Raw genomic sequence first — 23,695 nt, 5'->3', positions numbered from 1 at the left:
AAGTTCAAATTTTTAAAATCAGGAATGAAAGTTGGGCTATGACTATCAACCAACTTTACAGAAATAAAAAGGCTTACAGGAGAATACTATAAACATAAATAGTTGTATACTAACAAATTAGATAACCTAGGTGAAATGGACAACTTCCTAGAAACACACAAACCACCAAAACTGACTCAAGAAAAAATAAAGTATCTGAATAGAATTATAACAAATAAATAGAATCAATTAACAATCAAAAAGCTGTTATCAAAGAAAAACCCAGGACCAGATGACTTCACTGCTGAAATCTACCAAATTTATAAAGAAGAAATCACACCAATCTTTCTCAAACTATTCCTAAAATTAGAAGAGAGGGCACTTCCCAACTCATTTTATAAGGCCAGATTATTCTGATACCAAAGGCAGACAAAGACATCAAAAAGAAAGAAAACTACAGACCAATATACTTCATAAACATAGTTGTAAAAATCCTCAACAAAATACTAGTAAACCAAATCCAGTAGCATATTAAAAGGATTACACACCGTGACCAAGTGTGATTTGTTCCAGGAACACAAGAATGTTCAACATATGAAAATCCAAATCGATGTAATACACCATGCTAATAGAATGAGGAAAACCCCCCACATGATCATCCCAATAGATTCATAAAAAGCATTTAAGAAACTACAACACCCTTCATGATAAAAATGTACAATAGGCTAGGAATAGAGGGGAACTTCCTTAATCTAATAAAGGGAATCTACCAAAAACAAACAAACAAACAAACAAACAAACAAACAAAAACCAGCTAACATCACATTTAATGGTGAGAAACTAGAAGCTTTTCCCCAAAGACCAGGAACTAGAATGTCTGTTCTTGGTACTTCTATTCAACATTGTACTGGAAGTTCTAGCTTGGGAAATTAAGTAAGAAAAAGAAGCAAAAGATATCCAAGTTGGAAAGGAAGAAGTAAAATTACGTCTATTCACAGATGACATGATCTTGGATCATGATGTGACATTGGATCAGGCAATGATTTCTTAAATATTCCACCAAAAACACAAGCAACAAAAGAAAAACTAGGTAAAGTGGACTTCATTAAAATGAAAAGCTTTCATGCATCAAAGGACATTATCCAGAAAGTGAAAAGATAATCCACAAAATGGAAGAAAGTGTTTGTAAATCATGTATTTGACACAAGCATAGTATCCAGAATATATAAAGAACTGTTAAAAATCAGTAGTACAAAGACAAACAACTCAATTAAAAAATGGGCAAAGAACATGAATAAACATTTCTCTAAAGAAGAGATGTTAATGGCCAATAAGCACATAAATAGATGCTGAACACCATAAGACATTAGGAAAATGGAGATCAGGACCACAACGAGATACAACCTCACACCCACTAGAATGGCTATAATAAAAAAATGGACAATAGCAAGTGTAAGGATGTGAAAAAATTGGAAACCTCGTATGCTGCTGGCGAGAATGTAAAATAGTGCAGCCACTTTGGAAAACAAAGTTCAACATAAAGTTACCATATGACCCAGCAATTCCATTGCCCAGTTGGATATATGGGTATATATCCAAGTGAACTGAAAACTTATGTCCACATAAATGTTCATAGCCGCATTATTCATAATAGCCAAAAAGTAGAAACAACTCAAATGTCTGTCGACGGAGGAATGAGTAACAAAATGCAGTCTATCCATACCATGGAATAATATTTGGTCATAGAAAGGAATGAAGTACTGACACATGCAATCACATGCATGAACTTTGAAAACTTTATGCTAAGTTAAAGAAACCAGTCACAAAAGGCCACATACTTAATTCCATTTATATAAAGTGTTCAGAATAGGCAAATTCATAGGCAGAAAGTAGATTAATGATTACCAGGGGATAGAGTGGTGGTGGGGAATGAAAAGTGACTGCTGAAGAGTTTCCTTTTGGGGTGATGAAAACGTTCTACAATTAGATACCCTGTTTCCCCGAAAATAAGACCTCGCCGGACCATCAGCTCTAATGTGTCTTTTGGAGCAAAAATTAATATAAGACCCGGACTTAGAAATTATAGTAAAATAAGACCCAGTATTATATTATAGTAAAATAAGACTGGGTCTTATGCTAAGTTTTGCTCTAAAAGACACATTAGAGCTGATGGTCCAGGTAGGTCTTATTTTTGGGGAAACACAGTCTTAAAATCATTGAATTATAGACTTTCAAAGAATGAATTTTATGGCATGTGAATCATATTTCATTAAAAAGAGGAGATATGCAAATAGATTAAATCTTCCAAAAGAAGCTGGTTATAAATTATATTAATATAATTATGTGTTAGTTACTTTAATATCAATGTTAACATCAGGTTAAATAAGCTTTGGGGCAAAAAATTAATACAGATAGAATGATTTTATTATGATAAAAAGCTTCATTTTACCAGGAGATACAATTTGCAACCACCATGCTCTCTGAATCTTACCTGGTACCATGGTACATGGCTGGCTGTCCATTTCCAAGCCCCCCAAAGTTATCAGTCATAAATGGGCTGGATGGACGGGTTGGGGTCCTCACACAAGGGAAATCTGGGCCATGAATAGCTGTATAGTCTCCTATCATACCTAGAGGCACAGGATGTAAGGAAAAGGAGTCATGCAGATTGGAGGTGTGGGGGCACCACAAAAGGTATATGATTCGCCAAAGGCAGGTGGATTGCTGAGTGGCCAAAACTCACTACCCATAATCCGTCTGGAACACATCTTCACCTCTACTAGTAGGAAGATGAAGGAAAGTAATCCATAGGATTCAGCTTGAAGAACAAGAGCAGAGAGCAAGAGATGGAGGGACTGATTTTGTCATAAAGATGTGTGAGGCTAGAACCAAATGGTAGGATTTTGAGCACCTGCCCCGCCCTTTGTTTTAAAACACGATGTCCCCATATTTTTCCCCTAATAATAGTGAAAGCAGTTATTGCTTACTGGGTACTAGATACTATACTGGTCACTTTTAAGAATTTCCTTATTTCATCCTCAAATAACCCAGTGGAGTAGGTATTAGGGTCATTTTTATACGTGAAGAAACAGAGACTCTGAGAGGTCTCTGAGACAAACTTTTTTTCTCTCAAACCGCACAGTTTGTTTAGTGGCAAAGGCAGAATTCAAATCCAGATCTGTCTGCCTCAAGAGTCTGGGGCATTTCTGCTTCAGCCCTTTAAAGGAAAGGGGTTTGTGTATTGTCTTTCTGGAAAAGCAAAGCAGGGGTAAAATGGGAGACAGTGTCCTGCCAGCAGCCAGTTCTGATGGAAGGGAGCCCCAAAGACTGAAGAAGTTGGTGGCAATCTTAGAGAGGAAAGGGAACAGGCCTCCAGCCAGGAAGAAAGAGAATAAGAGAACTGGTATGGCAATAACCCACCTGAGAAGAGCTCTGCCATCCAAGGAGCAGCCAGAGTGACAGACATGGTGAAGTCACACACACACACACACACACACACACACACACACACCCACACACCCCACAGAAGGGAGGGCAGTTCTTTGACATGAACCATCCCATCAGCCTGCACAGGTGATCGTTTTAAGTAGATGACGTCTACTTACAGAGACACTGGGGGCGGGGACGGTCCCATGTGCCATCTCCCTGGCAGCTGAGCACCGGGGTGCCTAGGAGGTAGAAGCCGTGGTGGCACTGGTAAGACACAGTGGTGCCATAACTGAACCTGTGCGGGCCGCTGGCATGGACTTCACGGACGCTGTTACGTTGGTGCCCGGGGTCTGTACAGTTGATGACTGCAATGGAGCAAAGCACTTAATGCACGCACCTGGACACGAGGACATCCAGATGCTTTGAAATGAGAATCCAGAAAGCCAAACAGGCACATATTTCCAGTACAGCAAAATTTCTAGACCAAAATAGGCAACAACGTGAGGCAGATCCTGCCTGGGAGGGTGAGCAGGTCCTGTGACTGGTACTTCTGTCCCCACCTTGATGACCTGGTTAAGGGACTCATTTTTGCACATCCAGCTAGACAACACCTCCTCCGAGAAGCCTTCCCACCTCCTCCCAGACTGACTAACCTCTCCTCCGTGCTCCCTTGCACAAACGTCTACTGCAGAACGTATCAGTGATTTATTTGAATACCTGAGTCTCTCGAGGGCATGAATATCTCGATCTGTGTGCTCCTTTCCCTGGCACAATGTGTCTCCTGCAGCAAAGCTCGTCAATTGTGAAACCGATGGGCCGACTTGACCAGGGGTTGGGCTCCTTTGGAAACTGTTTTAATCACTTTTATGAGTTTTTCAGGGAGAGATTAATACCTTGGGGGATAAATTTGACTTTTAAATGTTAAAGTGTTTCCAAAGCAGCTTAACTCAAAATCAGAGTGCAATTTTAGAATAATGACCATATCATTCAAAACTCACGTTGTGTACTTTTGCTTTCAAAACATTTTCACATCCATTATCTTGCCTGAATCTCATAGGTATCATATGAGGTGGGCAGGGCAGGTATTTTAAATCTTTGATAAGCTTTTAAGGTATGAGGCATTTTAACCTTTGATGAGCCTCTCTGAGGCTCAGAGAGATTGGTGTCACAAAACAAGCATTTATTCATTCACAGTATTTATTGTGGTATATGGAGTGCCAAGCAGTAAGAATACCACAGAATTTACCATCTAGAGTAGGGGTTCTCCACCTCGGTACTATGGACATTTTGGGCTGATAATTCTTTGTTATGGGGGGCGGTCCTGCACATTGTAGGATGTTGAACAGCATCCCTGGCCCCTGTCTATCAGATGTCAATAGAAAACCTCCAGTTGTAGAAAACCTCTCCAGACATCTGTCCCCTGTTGGGGCAGGGGAATAGGTAAAATCATCCCCACGTGAAAACTGCTGGTCTAGACAGAAAAGAACAAACAAGCAATTATCCTGTTTGATAAGCGCTCTGATAGGGGCAGCAGAGAATGTTCTGGAAGCATCTGGCTCATGGAAGCAGAGCATCTAGCCCAGTGCAGGGGGTGGAGCGGGAAAGACATCCCAGGAAAAGTGACATATGAGCTGGCTCCTGATGACAGGGCACAAGTCACACAAAGAAGGGGTGGTGCAGGGGACATGCAGAGAAGAATGCATTTTAGGAACCTGTGTGGGAGTGCCCTGGGGGGTGAGGAAATGGACGCAATTCCTTGTGGCTGGGACCCAACACAGACATGAAGAAGAATGAGGCTGGACAGGCGGTTAGGCCAGGTCGTTTGGGCCCTGTAAACCAGAGAAGAGGACTATTCTCCTAATGACAGTGGGAAGTCTGGGAAGGCATTTTAAACAGGGAGTGACTTGATCTAATCTGCATTTTAGACAGGTCAATCTGTCAGGGTAGAGAGTGGGATGGTGGGAATCAGGACTGGAGGCCACGGTTTCTAAGGATTTTACCTCAGCTTTCTGATTTTGAGACGGCTGTTAAGCATGTTACCCTGGGAAGGGGCTGGTGTGGCAGGGGAGGAAGTTACAGAAGAATTTGCTTCTTGTGTTGGGGAAATGAAGCAAAATTCTTGAGGAAAAGGGAACATGGGCTAACACCCCAAAGCAGCATTCTCAACTCTTTACTGTCTGAATAGATGATCAACGGCAGGCCAACACAAGGTCATGGCAATTTTCCCTGTGTCTCTAGAACCTTCTCTCACTCAATGTGGCACCTTGAAATGTTAAGAGAGGGAAGTTATTTTAAGGTTAGTTGTGACTGTATCCTGATTTATTTAAAAATCATTTGACACTTTGGTCTTTTAATATCAGTTACAAATGACTTGTGACACATTGCACAGCCAATCACTATGCACTCCCAATACTGCAAGGAGGAGCCATCATCCCAGGGAACCTCAGCCCTCAGAGCTATGGGGACTCCATCAACCTCCATATCAGGGCCAGGCTTGCTCTTGTTCAGCCCTCCCTGACTCTCCACTCAAATGTCATTGAGCCTGCCCAGCCATTCTCGGTAAGAGGCAGACAGTTCTATCTGCCTTTTACTGCCATTAACAGTGAATAGCCTTCAAAAGCTTTCAGAGCTATTGCCCAAGTAGTCCAAATGGGGCCCGAATATCCTCTACAGAGTCCTTGAGTCCTTGGTTTCTTCTCTTCCCTCCCCCTTCACCCCAACCCCTAGACTCCTTGCTTTTTATTTTTCATTCGAACCCTTCTGCTTTTTTCCCTTTCATCAAGAATAGGGCTCTACATGATAATGATGAATCATTGGTTCTATGATACAGAAACAAGATTGTTTCCGAGTTCTGATTTGAAAGATAAAACTTTGTTTGCTTTCTTTATGCAACCAATGATGAAATTTTATATGGCTACATCTAGGGGTTGAGAAAGTTCCCATTTATGATACTTCACTGCTCTAAGCCTTCCCTACCTGAGTCAAAATAACACCAGGACTGAGTCCATTGGCTTCTGCTCATGGGTTACTAACCACAGATGGCAAAGGCGCTGGGGGTGGAGAAGGAGAAGAAGGGTGACTCACTTCTGCAGGTGGGCAGCACGTCGCTCCACTGCCCACTGGCCAGGCACTGGGACCTAGCGGCCCCCTCGGATACATAGCCAGGGTTGCAAACAAACTTGACCACATCGTTGAGATTAAACTGGGTGCCCTGAGTCAGGCCATTGATCGGGTTGCCTGGGTGTCCACAGGTAATTGCTGTAAACAAAACAGGAGATACATAAGCCCTCTTGTTATTCCACACCCTAAAATGTTTATTTTCTTCTCCCCTGGCATCATGCCCATCAGTGAAGGTCAGCCATAAGTCTAACTTTAGTCTCTTCAGCAGCAAAACCTTTATTTCCTGAAATCATCATGGCGACATTCCTTCTTCTTTGAAGGCATGTCCATAACTTGGACAACAGGAGAGAAATCATTCTGTGACTCCTCATAGGGCATTAGGCCTGGATTGTAGTTCTCGGTCATCCACTTGACTCCCCATTGCCACTCTTCATTGCTAGATATACTGATGATTACCCGTCAGCCAGTTCAGACCCATCTTAGTTCCTGGGCCAATCCTGACAGAGCCAGGGTCAATATTAACTAAGCCTGAATGGAGAGATTGGTCACCCTCCCAGACCAGTGGCCGAGGCAAACCCCGGGGAACCAGGGTTATTGGGAGAGCATTACGCCTCCCCTGCCACTCCTTCCATGTGAAGGGGCTTTAATTGGTGTAACTGCTGGCTTTTCTCTGGGCTCTTTTACTTATTCTGACCCAGGCACTGTGGAGGAGCCCATCTGCGTGATTTGGAAGGAATGAGCTTGATGAATATTTGCTGAGCGAATGAAGAAATGAGTGAGTGAGTGAGTGAGTGCCTGAATGGATCGATGCCCGGATTTCTGCTTTGCTCCACAGTCCTTAGTTCTGTGTAGGACCTGCCTAGTGCCCTAGTCTCTTTGGATTGAACTCCCACTTGTTGCTTTTGTGAGGTCTCTCCCTTGGCTGAGGACCATGCAGAATGCTTCCTTGGATCCATGAGGACCACACCCCAAACCCAAATGGTGTGAATGGGGGTAGGAGGAGCAAGAGTAGGCAGGACCCAGGTTTTGCTGCAGTCAACTCTGATATCTTTCTGGGTCAGTTCTTTTTTGTAAATCTCAACTGCAACATTCCTGACTTAAGTGGAAAGAACTGGGCAGAGGGGGAGACATACTGTTAGTGGACTAACTACAGGGGTTTAAGACAGTCTGGCGTGGTGGGACGAGGATGGGCTATGGAGGCCAGCAGACCAGCATTTACAACTCAGCTCTGTCCTTCCCTGACTTTGGACTATTCACTCTGAGCCTATCTCTGTAAAGTAAGGATTTCAATATGTATTGACAGGGTCGCTTTGAAAATGGACTCATGTATTTACTTTTCATCAAACATTACTGTGTGCCTTCTATATGCTAGGAAGTCTGCTATGTGCTGATGATAAACAAGGAGGAATACGATATGGGCACAGTCTAGTAGAAGAGCAGGCAGGAAGCAGACTGTTCTGACACAGTGGGCTCGTGCTGGGAAAGAGATCAGCGCTCAGGAGCAGCTTCCACCCTCCACTGGGGACACAGTGGGTTAAGGAGGGTTCCCAGAGAGGGTGGCATGCCATCTGAGATGGATCTCAAGGTTGACTAGGACTCTGCCAGGTCAATGAGCTGGTGGGAGAGTGCAGATAAGCTTCCCAGGATCTGTGAACCCACTGAAATTCTCTGCAAAATATTGTATGTACGCAGTCTGCATGGGAGAAGATCCATCACTCTCACCAGGTTCACAAAGGGTCAGGACACCCTCCCCAATGTTAAAAGCCACTCGTATAAAGTGAGAGAAGAGTGCTGAGGAGTAAAACTTTTGGGAATACCACCTTTTGGAGAGAAGATCCACCAAAAACCTGCAAAGGAAACTGAGGGTGGTCAGCAAAGTAGCAAAACAAAGCTCGATAGGAGGTGAGAACGTCACAGAAGCCCCGGGGAGAGTCTCAAGAAATGTCAGACACCCCAGATAGATCTGTTTGCCTGGAGAACCTTCACTGACACAGGCTGCAAAGGGGAGAAGGAGAAACATCACGAGGAAGGAAAACAGGGGTCCTCTCAAGGCTTGAGCACTTAACTGGGGCTTGAACACAAGCACCACTAGGCCCACACTTCCGGAGGGCAGAGACCATGACACATTCAATCCATCTTTATCCACAATGCCTAACACAGGGCCTGGCACATAGTAGGTGCTAAGGAAGTGTTTACTGAATATGGTCTTGTAGGCTGAGGGAAATTAACTCAGCAGTATAGAGAAGAGAGTTAAAAACAGACGAAGCTCACTAAGGAGGCAGGGGGGAGGGAGACACAGAGACTCAGTGGAGGGCATAGCCTTGGGCCTGAAGAGAAGCTCTTCCACTGAGGTGGGAGGGAAGGGGTAAGGATGAATGCAGAAAAGGACTGGTGTGTGGGTGGGGAAGCAGGAAGTGGAAGGAGTTATTGTCTGATGGCTTCTATTATTATCTCTGCAAACTAGAAGGTAAGATTCTATAATTGGCTAATAATTGCTGGGGTTTACATGCATTATTTCATTTCATCCCCACAACTCTGTGCGGTAGGAACCGTCATCATCCTCATAGCAAAACAGAATTTCAGAGGAGTCAGGAGGCTTGTTCAAGGGACCCCGTTTCCAAGTGGCTTAGCTGGTTTTGAACCCAGCTTCTCTGATTCCAGGGCATCTTAACTATTTGCTTTAGCTATTTGCTGAGAATACAGTATGGGGGAGTATGAGTCTTCAGAAAAGAGGTGAAATTGTAAAATAGCTGTATGGGAATGGGCAAGAAAGATGGCAGGAAGGATTGCTGGGAAGTTTTGATAACGGTTGATATTGGAAACCTTGCATGTATATGTGATGACAGCTAACCCCAGCACCTACCACAGACTTATCACTTTTAAATATTTGTTCCTTCGCTCTTGCCTTCCTCCTTCAGGCACCTCCCAAATTTCTGTGCTCCAGGAGAGAATGGGGCTTGCTATAAGAGATCCTGGATTCTGTGACGACAGGGTGGCGGCATCACTACAGCCACCATCACCACTGTCATCATCACAGCAACAATACTGTGTTTCCCCGAAAATAAGACCTAGACGGACCATCAGCTCTAATGCGTCTTTTGGAGCGGAAATTAATATAAGGCCCTGTCTTATTTTAATATAAGACTGGGTATAATATAATATAATAAATATAATATAATAAATACAATATAATAAATACAATATAATATAATATAAAATAATATAATATAATATAATACCAGGTCTTATATAAGATCAGGTCTTATATTAATTTTTGCTCCAAAAGACACATTAGAGCTGATGGTCCAGCCAGGTCTTATTTTTGGGGAAACACGGTAACAACAGCAGCATCTGCTTAATATCTGTATCAGGCACTATTCTGAGCATTTCAGATGTGTTAATTTATTTAATCCTTGTAATACTCTTTGAGGTATCTGTGTTTTATAGATGAGAAAATTGAGACCGAGTGAGATAAGCTAACTCTTCTAAAGTCATATAGCAGTATGATGTACAGTGGTAGATCTGAGATTTGAACCCAGGCAATCTATTATAGGTTCAGGGTCCGAGTGTCTAACCACTTTACAGCCTTTCAGTATGGAGCAGGTCTAAAATATCTTTAGGTCAGGCAGATATTCTCCATTTAATTCTAGACTCCAATATTCCCTATTATTTATAACCCAATCTCTTCACACACATTCTGTGCCAATTTCCCGAAGGCTTCTGAATTTTTGTCTCTGGGATGAAACTAAATATATTTTGTTTATACACATCTGGACGACGGACTGAATATAGATGGGTCTTGCTTTCTGTAAACTTAATACTTAGGTAGCTATTAAGACTAATTTTCTTGCATTGTTTATTGAGTAAATCTCAATATTTTATCGTTCCATCTTATATACGAAAAGCCAAATAAAGAAGAAGTATTAAAAACAAAAATTGGCATTACAAAAATTAAGAACAAAACCCTGCACTTTACATAAAGGCTTACTTTAGGGAGTGTTAAAAAGTAAAGAATTTTCCAAATTACTCCCTGGCAGCTGAGAATTATAGTGGTCATCTAAATCCCAAAAAAATGCCGATTAACAAGAAAAACAAATAAAACTGTAGAAAGCCCAGGCCTGCAGCGGAAGACAGAGAATGCTATGGTATAAACTTTAAATTATGTGTAAGGAGAAAAATAAACACTAAACCCAGGCAGAACTATTTTTCATGCTTCTGATGCAAACCTTTGTGGAGAGCAAGACTGCATGGAAAGAGAAAAGCAAGGGAAGAGCCAAATATTGATGTAAAATCACAGCTAGAAAGATAACATTCATCTTAAATGTGAACACATTGAAAAAGGATTCTGGTATGTCAGGATGCACTGACGACAGGGAAGGGACATAAAAATGTGTGTGATTCTCCTCATTGCTTCTAGAAGAAAAGAAAGGTAAATAAAGGAAGGAAGGGAAGGAGAGAAGAATGGAGGGAGGGACATACAGATAAAGAAGAGATATCCTCTGGAGATGGGTTAACAAAGAGAAAAAGAAGCAAAAGGGGGAAAATTCGGGGTTCTTCAAGACAAAAGACAAACAAAACAGAGGATATACAACTCTCCCTATCACATACAAGAAAGCCTTCTATTAAAAAACAAAACAAAATGACCGTAGTTTGCTACACTGACAGAAGGTACTCTTGTAAACCACCCTAAAGCCACAAAATGAATAGACAACATCAGCCTAAATCTATACAAAGCTACAATAAGAAGAAAATAGGAAGCAATCAACATATCTCAGCCGATGAAAATCTCCTCACCAAAACAGAACACATGAAATCCAACTAAAACAAGAAATGGACAAAACGTGGGAAGAAATTAAAAGATAAGTGATTACATGGTGGAAACAACTGAAGAAAAAGACAAAATTATCTCAGAAATGAAGACTAGATTATTAGAGGGAGAATATTATCACATGATAATTTAATAAGAGGTAATGAAGAAAGTCAGGTAAACAACCAAGGGAATTAAAAGGAGATAAAGAAGTAAAAATGATCAGAAAGAAAGTAGCTACAACAGAAGACAGGCAAAGAAGATTCCACATACACATAATTGGAGATGATTTAGAAGGAAAACAAAACAGTGGGTTTGAATTAGTGTTTAAAACTATAATCCAAGAAAATGTTTCAGAAATAAAAGAAGACTTAAATCTACAAATTTAAAGGTCCACAGTGTGCCTGGGGAAATGGTCTTGGAACAGTCAATTCAGGCATATCCTAGTAAAAATATTAGACTTCAAGGATAAAGGAAAAAAGATCATAAGGGCCCTCAGAAAAGTCACCAAATAATTTATAGGAACAATAGAATTAAACTAATACTGTGTTTCCCCGAAAATAAGACTGGGTCTTATATGAATTTTTGCTCCAAAAGACACATTAGGGCTTATGTTCAGGGGATGTCATCCTGAAAAATCATGCTAGTGCTTATTTTCTGGTTAGGGCTTATTTTCAGGGAAACATGGTATTTGAATTCTTAAGAGTAACATGCAAAGCAAAATAATGATGGAGGAGCATTTTTAAGAAAGTAAAAAAAAAATAGTGACCAAGGATTTTATATACAATCCAACTATCCTTTAAGTTTTAAGGTTCAGAAAAACAGTTTTAAACATGGAAGAACTTGGGGAACATTAAGCAAAGGAGACACTGTTGAGGAATCCACTAGAGACTGAGATTGACCCAACTAAGAGGTAACTGGGAAAACTTCAGCAGCATTGGTGAACTTTTAATATATTTAGTTGTAGATCTAGGAGTAAACTCTAGGTAGGGGAAAAGGCAGAATGATATTATATAAACACTATAATGAACATTTTATGTTCTGGCAAAGTAGAAATAATACAACTAAAAACGGAAGGAGAAAAGGACACGGAAAGTAGAATAGGGTCATTGATTGCTGTACAGTCAATCGGTGAAAGTCAAAGGATACTATTAAAAATTGATAAACTATATAATAAAACTTTAAATAAAAAATGGGGGGGGTGAAGAGTATTAAAATTTTATAAGTACAAAATGTTGTTTATTACGTTGTTAAGGATGAAATTTAGGATTGTAAGCCTAATATCAGTCACAGTACAATTCATGCTAAAAATATTTAAAATGACAAAGGAGACATTTAAAAAGGCTAAAAGCACAATTTGCAATGTAGATATAATAATTATGAATATCTATGCACTAAATAACACAGCAACTACCTTTATGTAGCAGAAAATACAGGTTATGTGTGGGAAAATAGATAGAAGCACACTAATAATAGAAAACTTTAAAAAAAACACTTCTCAGAACAAAAGTCAAGTGAACAAAAAATAAATAAGTGTAGACAAGACATAAACAACATAATCAAGAAGGCACATTTAATGACTATGTACAGAACATTACACCCTAGTACCCTTTCTTCTCAAATGCACATAAAACACTCATAACAACTGATCAAATATTATGTCACAAAGAAAGCATCAGTAAATTCTACAAAGTAGTAATATTATTATAATGCAATAAAATTAGAAATGAATAACAAAATAAAAATTAAAAAGGTCTTTCCACCTGGATTTAAAAAAAAACACACCTTCTATTAAAAAAATTCTAGGTGAAAGGAAAAATTAATAGCAAAATGACAGAATTTCTAATAAATAATAAAACATTAATTATTATAATCTATAAGATATAAGTAGAGTAGTGTCAGAAGAAATTCCATAGCCTCAAACACTTATATCCATAACAATCAGTAAAAAAGACAATAAATGAATTAAATTCCCAACTCAACAGCCAGAAAATGAACAAAAAAGTTAACCAAAAGAAATCACAAGGTAGGAACTAATAAAGGTGAAAGCAATAATTAGTGATACGCAGAAAACTGAAATCAGTAGATGTAATAATTGCAATCTTTGAAAAAAATTCACAAAATATGCAAAATCTCCATGTAACCTAAGCAAGTGAACAAGGGAGAAAGTCCATGTTGAATTTGAGCCCGTGACTATGGAGAGTGGCTAACATACTTACGCACACAGAAAGGGGTCTTGCCCGACCAGTGATGATCCTGCTGGCAGATGCGCACAGACATGCCGATGAGCCGGAAGCCAGCATTGCACTGGTACACCACGCTGCCCCGGTAGCTGAAGTTCTCCCCATTAATTTGTCCATTGACGATGGGCTCAGGAGTCCCACAGTGTCCAGCTGTGGTGGGGGATGGGGAAAGAGTGTAAATCAAACAGGAGCTTATAGAAAATGTGGTGGGGCTTGGTCAAGGTGAAAAGAGACAGGGATGGTAAAGGACCAAGTACCCAACCACTTATTATTTTCCCATCTCCCTCTGCGCGTAGCCCTCCAGGAGTGGCTTTAGGAATCCTAGGCATGTTAGCAAATGGTGTTGAAGACTGCAATGCCAGATCCCAAGGCTGCATCCCAAATGGCTATCCATCTCTGAGCTTTAGTCTCTGTGTCTATTCCTACATGAGAAATTAATCACGGTTACCTGGCTAGTTGTGTTGGAAGTACACATGTAAAAACAGGTGGTCTGGCTAAATTCATCCTCCCTTCTCTTTGAATGGCAAGGCACACAGGAAGTGTAAACCTAGGTGAGTTATTCTTATGAAATGGGGTTTGGGTAGAGTGTATTCCTAGCATTTCTACTAGCATCCTTTAGCTCTGTGGAAATTACGGGCACCTGAGAGAGTGGGAGCGCAGCACTGTTCACTCTGGAACAGACCATCCAAGCTACACTATTAGGTAGGTCTGTGTATTTGTGACTCTCCTTTGAACTTGAGGGGTCTAAGAAAGGAGTGCGAGGAGAGAGAACCTTAGAATCTACGGTGCAGACAGGGGATGGATCAGCCATGGGGGAAAGGATAACTTTGTTCTTCGTAAGCCAGGTGTTTTTTTTTTTAAAGAGTTTATTATAGCTTATTTTACTTATTTATTTATATATGTATGTATATACGTATATATGTATGTATATATATATTAATCTATATAAGCAAGTGACAAAAATATCTTTCTGTTATATAATTATAGTTCTGTATTATAATATATATTATATATAAAATATTATATATGTAAAATACACATACATACATAAAATTTGCTAATATATAATCTAAAAGGTAATTTAGGTATGTGACTCTGTACATTGCCCTGAAGGTGGAGACTGGGGCTTCACCCAGCATTCAAGGGCCAGAAAGGGTTGTGTTTTTTTATCAGAATGAGAGCCGCTCAAAGGTTTGTCTCATCAGACTTTATGTTCTTCTCACTCTTTTGGGTGCCCCAAGAAAAGCTAGTGTAGGGTTTTAGTCGTGGTAGATGCCCAATAGCTGGTGTCTGGATTAAGCAGTTTATAAAAGTAGATAAAATGACACTGTTCAAAGATGGGGATCCAGCTTTGGAAAGATCTAACCTGTCCTGAGCAGGGGAAAATGGGCAAGATAGGCCCGGGAAAGTCACTTACCGAGGCAGCGGACTTCAGAGCCACTCCACAGCCCATTGGCCATGCACTCCCGCACCCTGGAGCCCACGAGCGTGTATCCAGAATTGCAGGAGAAGATGGCGGTTGCCCCGTAGTCAGACAGCGTTCCTATGCGATGCCCATTGGGTGGGGTGGGGAGCTCTCCACAGGAGATGACTAAAAAGATCACAAAAAGCTCAATAAGCCAGCCCCAAGTGGGGAGACACATGCTGCCTCTGATTAGCAAGAATAGTGACAAAAATAAGACCTGTTTAACCTTACTCTACTGGGACTCATAACCAGAATATGGGTCATGACAGTGACTTGTGTGATGTTACTACACTGGAGCAGTGATTTTCAACTGGAGGTGTTGCTCGAAGCACCTGAGGAGCTTTCAAAATGTCCAGGCTGTACTCTGGACCCAGGACTCACAATCTCTGGCCCAGACATGTGCATTTTTCAAAAACTCAGGTGGTTGAGCTGTGCTCCCTGGTGAGGAACCACCGCACTAGAGATGGCAGTTCTGAGGCATGTCCTTCGTGTCCAGGGCAGACACTGCAAATCAATGTCCTTGTCCTTTCTGCTAAGCCCAGCAGTAGCCTCACACCCCTTCTCCATGGAGCACTGGCTGACACATGGGGTGAGGCCCAACGGCTGAGGCTGCATTGAAATGTGAGTGCCTTCACTGTAATAAGCTGTTAAATGCTCGCGACTCCTCCTCGGCCACATACACGCTTATATTCACTGTGGAGTCTGCACTCGGGTGCATAAGACAACAGTGTCTTGGACAACAGGTGCTGGGAGGCTACCATTCCTCCCCGTCTCAAACTTCCTACACTCATTGACAAGGTATCTCCTTCTACCCCCTTACAAACACTTACTTCTGTCACATCCTTATTGATTAGGTAAATATTATGAGTATTTCCTATTGTAGTGGGTGCTCTGGTGAGCTACTCAAACCCTCATGTAGGACAGAAGCATTTATTTCCCCCGCTGCTGGCAAACCACTCTCCGCTGCTAGCCCTCTTCAGATTGCCTTGGTTGAAGAGTCCTCCATCTATGGTCGTGCTCTCTTCCTAGGGGCAGCCGGCACCGTGTGTGGTCAGTGTGGAGGTAGGAAGACCCGTTTCCCCAACTGTCACAATTCTGAAGGGCCATCCCAGCTTCAGAGCTCCCTCGATTGGCAAGGTCTTCCTGGCTACTGCATCAGAGCTCAGCTTCTCCATTTTCTCCTTCCTGCTTCTTTCTCTTCCCTTCCCTTCCCTTCTATAGGTGATGATCCGGGGCGCACTCCCTAATAAACCTCTGTCTCAGAGGTGCTTCCCTGGGCCCCTGAACTTCGAAACTACTTTGAAGAGCCAAAGAAAAACCACTGGCAATGGAGAAGGAGAGGAAGACACACTTAGGTGGCCTGTCCTTTGTGTTCTACCTATCCCTCCTACACACACTTCCATTACAGGTCTTATCACACCCCATTCTCACTGGGTCCTCATTCGTCTGCTGCTCCTTGCTGCAGGAACCACAACCTTTTATCTTCATACCTCACAATCCCTGGCACGAATGCTGAATAAATGAATAAGTGGATACTCACCTGGACAAAGGCAGCTTTTTGATAAGATGACAAGATGCTCAGAACTTCCTTAAAGGAGTAGGCATCCCCCCAGCTCCTGATTCTAGGTGAATGTTCCAAACGTGGTATGCTGCAATCCCTGGCAATCCCCTTGGTCTCCCCCTCCCCAGTCCTGGTAGGTGGCACTGCGCCAAACCTGCCCACCCTCCTGGGCTTACTTTGGCAGGTGGGCATAGAGTTCCCCAGGCTCCATTTGCCATTGGCCTGACAGCGGATGACCCTCTGGCCAGTGTAGTAGTAACCAGGATCACAGATGAGCATCAGCTGGGCCTGGAACTGGTACTGCGTCTCAAAGATAAGCCTCCATCGGCCGTGTTCCACACTAATGCTGCCAATATCCGGGCAGGTCACAGCTGGGGAGAGTGAGCAGCAAGATGGCTTAGTCAGTTAATTCTGGAAGACACTGCAAGAGTCTGGGGGCCGGGGGTCAGTAATGCAGTAATGAAGAATCCAAGAGTCTTCAATCCCCAGAAGGTTTGGTAATGGATGAAGTGGGCTGGGTGGGGAATGTGGCAAACTGGGGGGTGGGCAGATTTGTTCCCTCCAAAAAAAAAAAAAAACAAAAAACAGGGAGGTAATACTCAGTCAATGCTGCTTGTTGGATATGAGACTAAATTCTATTTGTTCAGATCTTCACTTTTCACGAAAAGCTAGGAATGTGGATTTTTACATAAAATTTCCTGAATTTAATGTTGGGAAGCAATTCAAAATTTTTATAAAGCACACTGTAGGCCAAAGAAACAAAACAAAACAAAACAAAAGAAAAACAAAACTCTATATCTTCAGACTGGATATGGCCTATTAAGCTGCCAGTTTGTGACTTTGGCCTAAAAGTTGAACTATGCCTCTGTCATTTTAGGGTTTTGTGATCAAAGGACATTTGGGCTAACGTTCTAATAGCTTTTCCATCTAAAAAGAAGTGGAACAGGTCATTCCTAGGTTCTATGATGATTTATGGAAACATCTCAGGACACAATGGTCTACAATGCTTTTATAGCAATTTCAAATGGGAACCTAAGTTGGTAGGTGACACCACTCACCTGTCTCTGCTCCCTGCATCCCCAACCTCCACGTACATGGTTTTTCTCATTACTGACTTTTTAGCTGCTTACCCAGCCCCTCCTTATGCCCGCCTCTATTGCCCCAGGACTCACGGACACACTGAGGGGGGACATTGTGGTTGCTCCATTGGCCTGTCTCCAGACACTCTGCTGTGTCCTCGGCACCTGCCTGGAGGTGGTAGCCTTCACTGCAGCTGTACACAGCCTTGGTTCCCACTGTGTATTCTTTGCCAAATACCATCCCATTCTTGGGAGCCTCAGGAAGCCCACAGGAAAGAGCTAGAAAAGGGAAAAAGAATGTCATGAGCATGTCTGCTTCAAAATGGTGTTCTGAGAACATATTTTTTTCTCTTTTCTCTTCCCTGAGACCCTAATATAATTATAGTAAAGACTAATAAAAGGCAAAATCTTTGTAACTAAAAAGAAAATATGAGGATCACCAACAGAGGAGAGTTCAAAAAAAAAACTTTGGAAGATGAAATGCAGATAGAAGTGTGTTGATGAATTAAATGGATCAAGAAGCTACAGACCAAAATAAGTATATGGGGTGAGACCATTTCTCCATCCCTCCCCATAAATACAGTGTAGAGACATTCAGGCATCTGTTCTCCAAATTAAATAGAGAGAGTTTTCTTTGCCATTTGAGGAGAAAAAAACAACAACAAAAGAACCCCCAATTGCAATGACTCCCTTGAGAGATGACAGGCTGCTAAGGTGTCAGGTTGTATCTCAGAGTAAAGCTCTTTTTAATTCTAGGACTTATGGGCTCTCAGCCTAAAGGCTGGCCTTCTTCCTGCTCGTCTCTGCAACACACTCAACTCGCCTTCTTATTCATAGGAAAGAACAAATGGGCAAAGCTATCTGTATGTAATAACGACAAAGGTAACCCACATCTGCTACCTGGAAAAATCAACCTAACTTTTACTTTAAAATGTCACCAATCAAAGATCACCATGCATTTGAAGAAAACCAGCAGCATGAAAGACATAAACATAAGATTAAAAATAGAAAAAAAAGCCACCTTTGGAAAACAGAGCTAACTTAGGAAATTGAAGATATATAACCTCTAAACTTCTGATTAGTAGTATCTTGAGAAAACCAAGGTAATATATTTATAAAATGAGGACAGAGTGCTTTGGAAAAGAAAAACACACCTGAAATCCATGTAATTTCACTAACAATTGTCACCCCAATAAATTTAAAAAAATAAATAAAAAAAGAAAAAAAAAGAAAAAAGAACAACAGAAAAGAACAAGGAAGCCCTCTTTTATATTAAAAACAGGATTGCTCAAATAAGCATCCAATAGAAGGGCTGGAGATTAAAACTAAAGGGAATTTCCCAGAATATAGACCAAAATGACTGAAGGCACAGAGAATCCAGGAGGATCCAACATCTACTGGGTCAGCATTCCAGAAAGAGACAACAGAGAGAGTGGAGAGGATGGAATTATCACACATGAAAATTTCCCAGAGCTGAAGAGAAACACAAGTCTCCAGCTTGAAAAGGAGCCAGAGGGACAGAAAGAGAACCATTCTTAGATACACCATCATGGAATATCAGAAGACCAAAGACACATAGAAATCCCTACAAGTTCCCAGAGACCAAAAATGAATAAATAAAGAAAAAAATATGACATCCCTGTGAAGGAGTGAGAATCAGACTGACATCAGACTTCCCATCAGCAACAATGGATGTTCAAAGATAATGGAACAATGCCTTTAAGTTTCTGAAGGAAATGATTTGTAACCTAGAATTTTACCTAGTCAACCTACCAAGCACGTACGAGGGCAAAAATAATGCTATTTTCAGACATTTAAAGACTCAGAAAATTCATCTCTCATAAACATTTTCTGAGGAAGTTACTTAAGGCTATACATCAAAAGAGCATGAAAACCAAGAAAGGGCAAGATGGGATATAAAAAGAATGCTAGAACAATCTCAGGATTATGAATAAAGGAATCTCAAGGTGACAGCTCAGGAAAGGTATGCAGCAACATGGCCAGGGTCATTATTTGCTAAGGAGTGGGGTAAATGCGATGTTTATTGGAGGAATATATATTACTTTGGTAAGAGTAGCCTGTGTGGTCTTTGAAAGACATTAATACTTCTAAGCCATGCTTGCCCTTTGAAGTTCAGGAGCAATTACAGATAGAGAGAAATTAATCAGAGTACCAACGGCTGTCTCTCACCCATCTCCACCTCTGTAACTAGTCTAGAGCTCAGATCTCCTTCATTCAGAGCAAGAATAAGCTTGAGCAAAATCCCATCCATACTGGCTAACAATGATGCTTGATGTCACTAGAATTTCCAGAACCAAGAAGAAGCATAGGACTAGGGTTCCATTTTATGGGGAAAGATGAGCTTTATAGAGGGAGATGGGTTGGGATACCAAGATGGAAGAAAGATTCAAAGACTGGACGTGGGACCAAAAGAGGAGGATCAGGAACAGAAGGAATGAAGAAATAAGGCAGTATTTGAATATGATACCATGTTACTGCCTGCATAGCAAGCCTTGAGATCCTTCAGTCGCACTAGATTAGCCAAATGGTCATATCTGATCGATTGACTGCCCCATTTCCTTGAACCCTTGGGAAGAAATACTTAAATCCCCCCTGACATTTTTCATGGGGAGCCAATGTGAAGACAGCAAGTTAAGAAAGTGGGCAGCAGCCACTTCTCACTGCCCCTGTTCCGGTCCTTTCCTTGTGGCTAATTAAGAGGACAACAGATAACTTCCCAAACTTGACAGACTAAAAGCCTGTCTCCTGCTCTCCATGTCAAAACACAGTCTCCCCAAACCCAAGGGAAAAGGGACACTTCGCGCGGGTAGGAGGAGGGGATAGAATCACAAAGTATTGGAAGCTTGTGGTGGAATGTGATCTCTGAGAAAGAGAATACGTATGGAGAGAATGGTCTCAGGGAAGGTGAGAGGGAGCCGTAGGAGGCATAGAATCTCCAAAGGGATTTATTATATGTATCAGTGGAGACGTCACGGTTTGGAAGCAGCAATTGGGAAGAAGAAGAATGCCAGGCCTTTCCTGGCCTTGGGTTATGTGGGAAGTGGGGGGATTAACACCCTCCACTTGAAAGGGCCACAACATCCGTGTTGTCAGATGAGAACCACAGGCTCTGTGGAAGGAGGAAGTGAAGAGAATCCTCTGGGTGGTGACCACGGATATATGCTTGTTGGTCATGGAATCAGGCATCCAGAGAGCACAGAGGGAATGGCTGACAGGGAGGGCATCAGGGGGAAGCTTGGGGTGGGGGTGGGGAGAAGCACAGAGACACATGAGGATGAGTGAACTTAATTTGGGGAAGTGACAACAGATAAAAGAGATGGGTGGCATGGGGGGATTCCAATTGGAGCTCCGGAAAAAAAAAAAAAAGACTTATTGTCTGTGTTGATAGAATTAGAGACATGAAGACCAAAGCCAAATGACATTTGCCATTTATGGACAGTCAGTTCTCTGTGACCTGTGCTCAGAGCATCCAACAGAATATTAATGACACATTGTTTCTGTTCTTTGAGAAAGCTCAGGCACGGACGAGAATGTTGTGAGGGTCAGAGATGACAGATGTCATTAAGATGCAATGCATCACGCTAGGGACCAAAGAATAAAAACATCAAATATCAATGTGATTTCCTGTTTTTGTGTATATAATTGCAAAGTTCTTTCCTTTTTCTAAGTGCAGTACATAATGTCGAGAACATGGAGGAAAAGATAACTTTCACATGCCTCCAGTGGAAATGCAGATAAACTTTCAGGAGGGCGTTAAGTAGCAAAAGCTGTAGATTTCGCATAGGTTATGAGTCAACATCTCGTGCTTGGTCATTTAGTTTAAGAAATAAATACGGATGTTCATAATGATGGAATTATAAAAATTTTAACAGCAGCACTGTTTACAGTAGTAAAAACATACAGAAATTCAAATGACCAGCAATAGGATAAGACTTGAATAAATGAGTTTTTCTATACTGCTACGCAACCATTGAAAATATGATGAGGAGGTATATTTAAGTACATGATAGATGTTAATATCGAGAATTTTGTATACTGATGATGCCACTTTTGTAAACAATATGTGAAAAACAAAACAAAGGAAATGTGCTGAAATGTTAAAAGAGGTGACCTCAATTGATAGGATTATAGGTCATTTTCATTTTTTTCTTTTGTATCATCTAGTTTTGTTTTTTCTCCCCCCAGATTTCTAGTCTGAATTTATATTCCTTTGAGGAAAAAAATCCCATAAATTATCAAAGGCAAGGCAAAACTGTCTGGTATATACCCCGGGCTTGATAGCATAACTGAGTACCGTGGTGGTCACTGTGCCACCCTGGATCCCTCACCCCTCATCTCCTCCAGCCTGGTGCTCCAGCCAACCCAAACTGCTGTGCACGTCTTATTCTCTCTCAGTCTTGTGCTTTTACACATGCTCTTGCTGCTGCCTAGAATGTTTGCCTTGTCAATGCCTGGTCCCGGACTCTTCTTGTTCTATGAGCCCAGGCCCAAGCACGCTTCTTCTGGAAGCCCTCGCGATCTGCCCAGAGGAAGTAGGTAGGGTCCTTGTTACCACTGGGCTCCCACAACACTGTTTATACTCCTCAGACAGCACTTCCTTCCTCTGTCATTTTGCATTTATGTGGCTAATACCCATGTCCCTCATTGCTCTGACAACACTGGGACTGTGTTTCATGCCTATGTATATCCCCAGGGCTGGGAGTAGTGTGGCTCCTCAATATACACCTCCTGAAAGAATGAAGTAATGATCGGTGATGAAACCCACATTTAGAAATGATTGGTCTTCGGACAAACCCAAGATGTGAGTAGGTTCCGAGCCCCTGTTATCCCCTTCCGACCTGCTTCTCACCTTGACAGAGAGGAATGGCCTCACTCCACAGGTGGTAGCCCTGGGGGTGCCGGGTACAAATGGCCATGCTGTGTCCCACCAAGCGGTAGCCGGAGTTGCAGCCAAAGTGGATAGAACCTCCGGGCTGGGTGCTGGTCTGGCCCATAAGGAAGCCATGGAGTGGAGCCCTGGGCAGGCTGCAGTAGGGGGCTGAACAACAAGAGGAGATCAGGGAATCACGCACAGGTAGGAGGACAGACATGCTCCTTCCTGCATGTCCCGCCCCCTACTCTCCCCCCCATTTCCTGGTCTTCGCAGCCTCCAGGTCCACTGCTCTTTAGGAAGGTCTGAGTGGTTGACATTGCACTTGATCTTAGCCAAAAGGCCGAGAAGCGATGAATGGTTGACATTGAAAAGTGGCCAATCAGTTTAGTAAAGCCAAAGAAAAGAAGAGGAAAAAGCTTGAAGCACTGGGTCCCCTTTGCAGCCTGGAGGCAGCACTAGTTACGCAGCTCAGTTCGGGCTCTCGAACCCTGTCAGTTCCCAATGGATCCCAATGGGGATGGTGCTAGAAGGGTGTGACTGCAGGGGAATCACTCTGGAGTCAGTCAGGGCTGCACTCAAGTCTGGTTTCTGACATTTTCAGGTCTGTGACTTGGGACAAATTCCTGAAGCTCTTTCGACTCTGCTTTCCTCACCTGTCTACTGGGATTGGTAATACTCACTTCATAGGTTTTTGGACCATTTAAATGGGATTGTGTTTGTAAAGCTCCCAGCCCGGGCCAGGGCACTCAGTGCCTAATAAATGGTCCTCCTCCTTCTTTCTGTCATGTAGGGAGGTGGGGGTGGAGGGAGAGGGAACTGTGGCAATCCAGGACACAAAATCCACAGTCCTAATTCCCCCTCAATGTACTACTTCCACTTATCTCATTCACTCATTCAACAAATAGGCATTGAGTGTCTATTATGTGCCTGGTGTTGTTCTAAGGCTGGGAACACAACAATGAAGAAACAGATAAAAGTCCAAGCCTCAGAGAACTTGCAATAGAAACTCCTGCCAAGGGAACCTCAGGGAAGTTCTGTGAGTCTGAGAAAGAGGGAGAGCAAAGGAACAGGCAGAGCATGCCCCCGATTGTCCTGCACGTCCACGCTGGGTCTCCTAG

The 23,695-nt window shown here is 42.2% G+C and overlaps 1 protein-coding gene across 1 annotated transcript in view; it reads right to left on the bottom strand.

The window, feature by feature from the left end:
- Positions 1–23,695, bottom strand: part of CSMD2 (CUB and Sushi multiple domains 2) — a 579,318-nt gene that overhangs the window by 38,116 nt on the left and 517,507 nt on the right. The window contains 7 exon segments of the mRNA XM_081055778.1: positions 3,585–3,773; positions 6,493–6,666; positions 13,555–13,728; positions 14,996–15,169; positions 16,781–16,975; positions 17,777–17,962; positions 22,554–22,742. Coding sequence (XP_080911904.1) covers positions 3,585–3,773; positions 6,493–6,666; positions 13,555–13,728; positions 14,996–15,169; positions 16,781–16,975; positions 17,777–17,962; positions 22,554–22,742 — 1,281 coding nt within the window.

Source organism: Rhinolophus hipposideros, assembly GCF_964194185.1.
Source record: "Rhinolophus hipposideros genome assembly, chromosome: 8".
NCBI classification, from domain to species: Eukaryota; Metazoa; Chordata; class Mammalia; order Chiroptera; family Rhinolophidae; genus Rhinolophus; species Rhinolophus hipposideros.
This window is presented reverse-complemented; position numbering and strand designations above follow the sequence as displayed.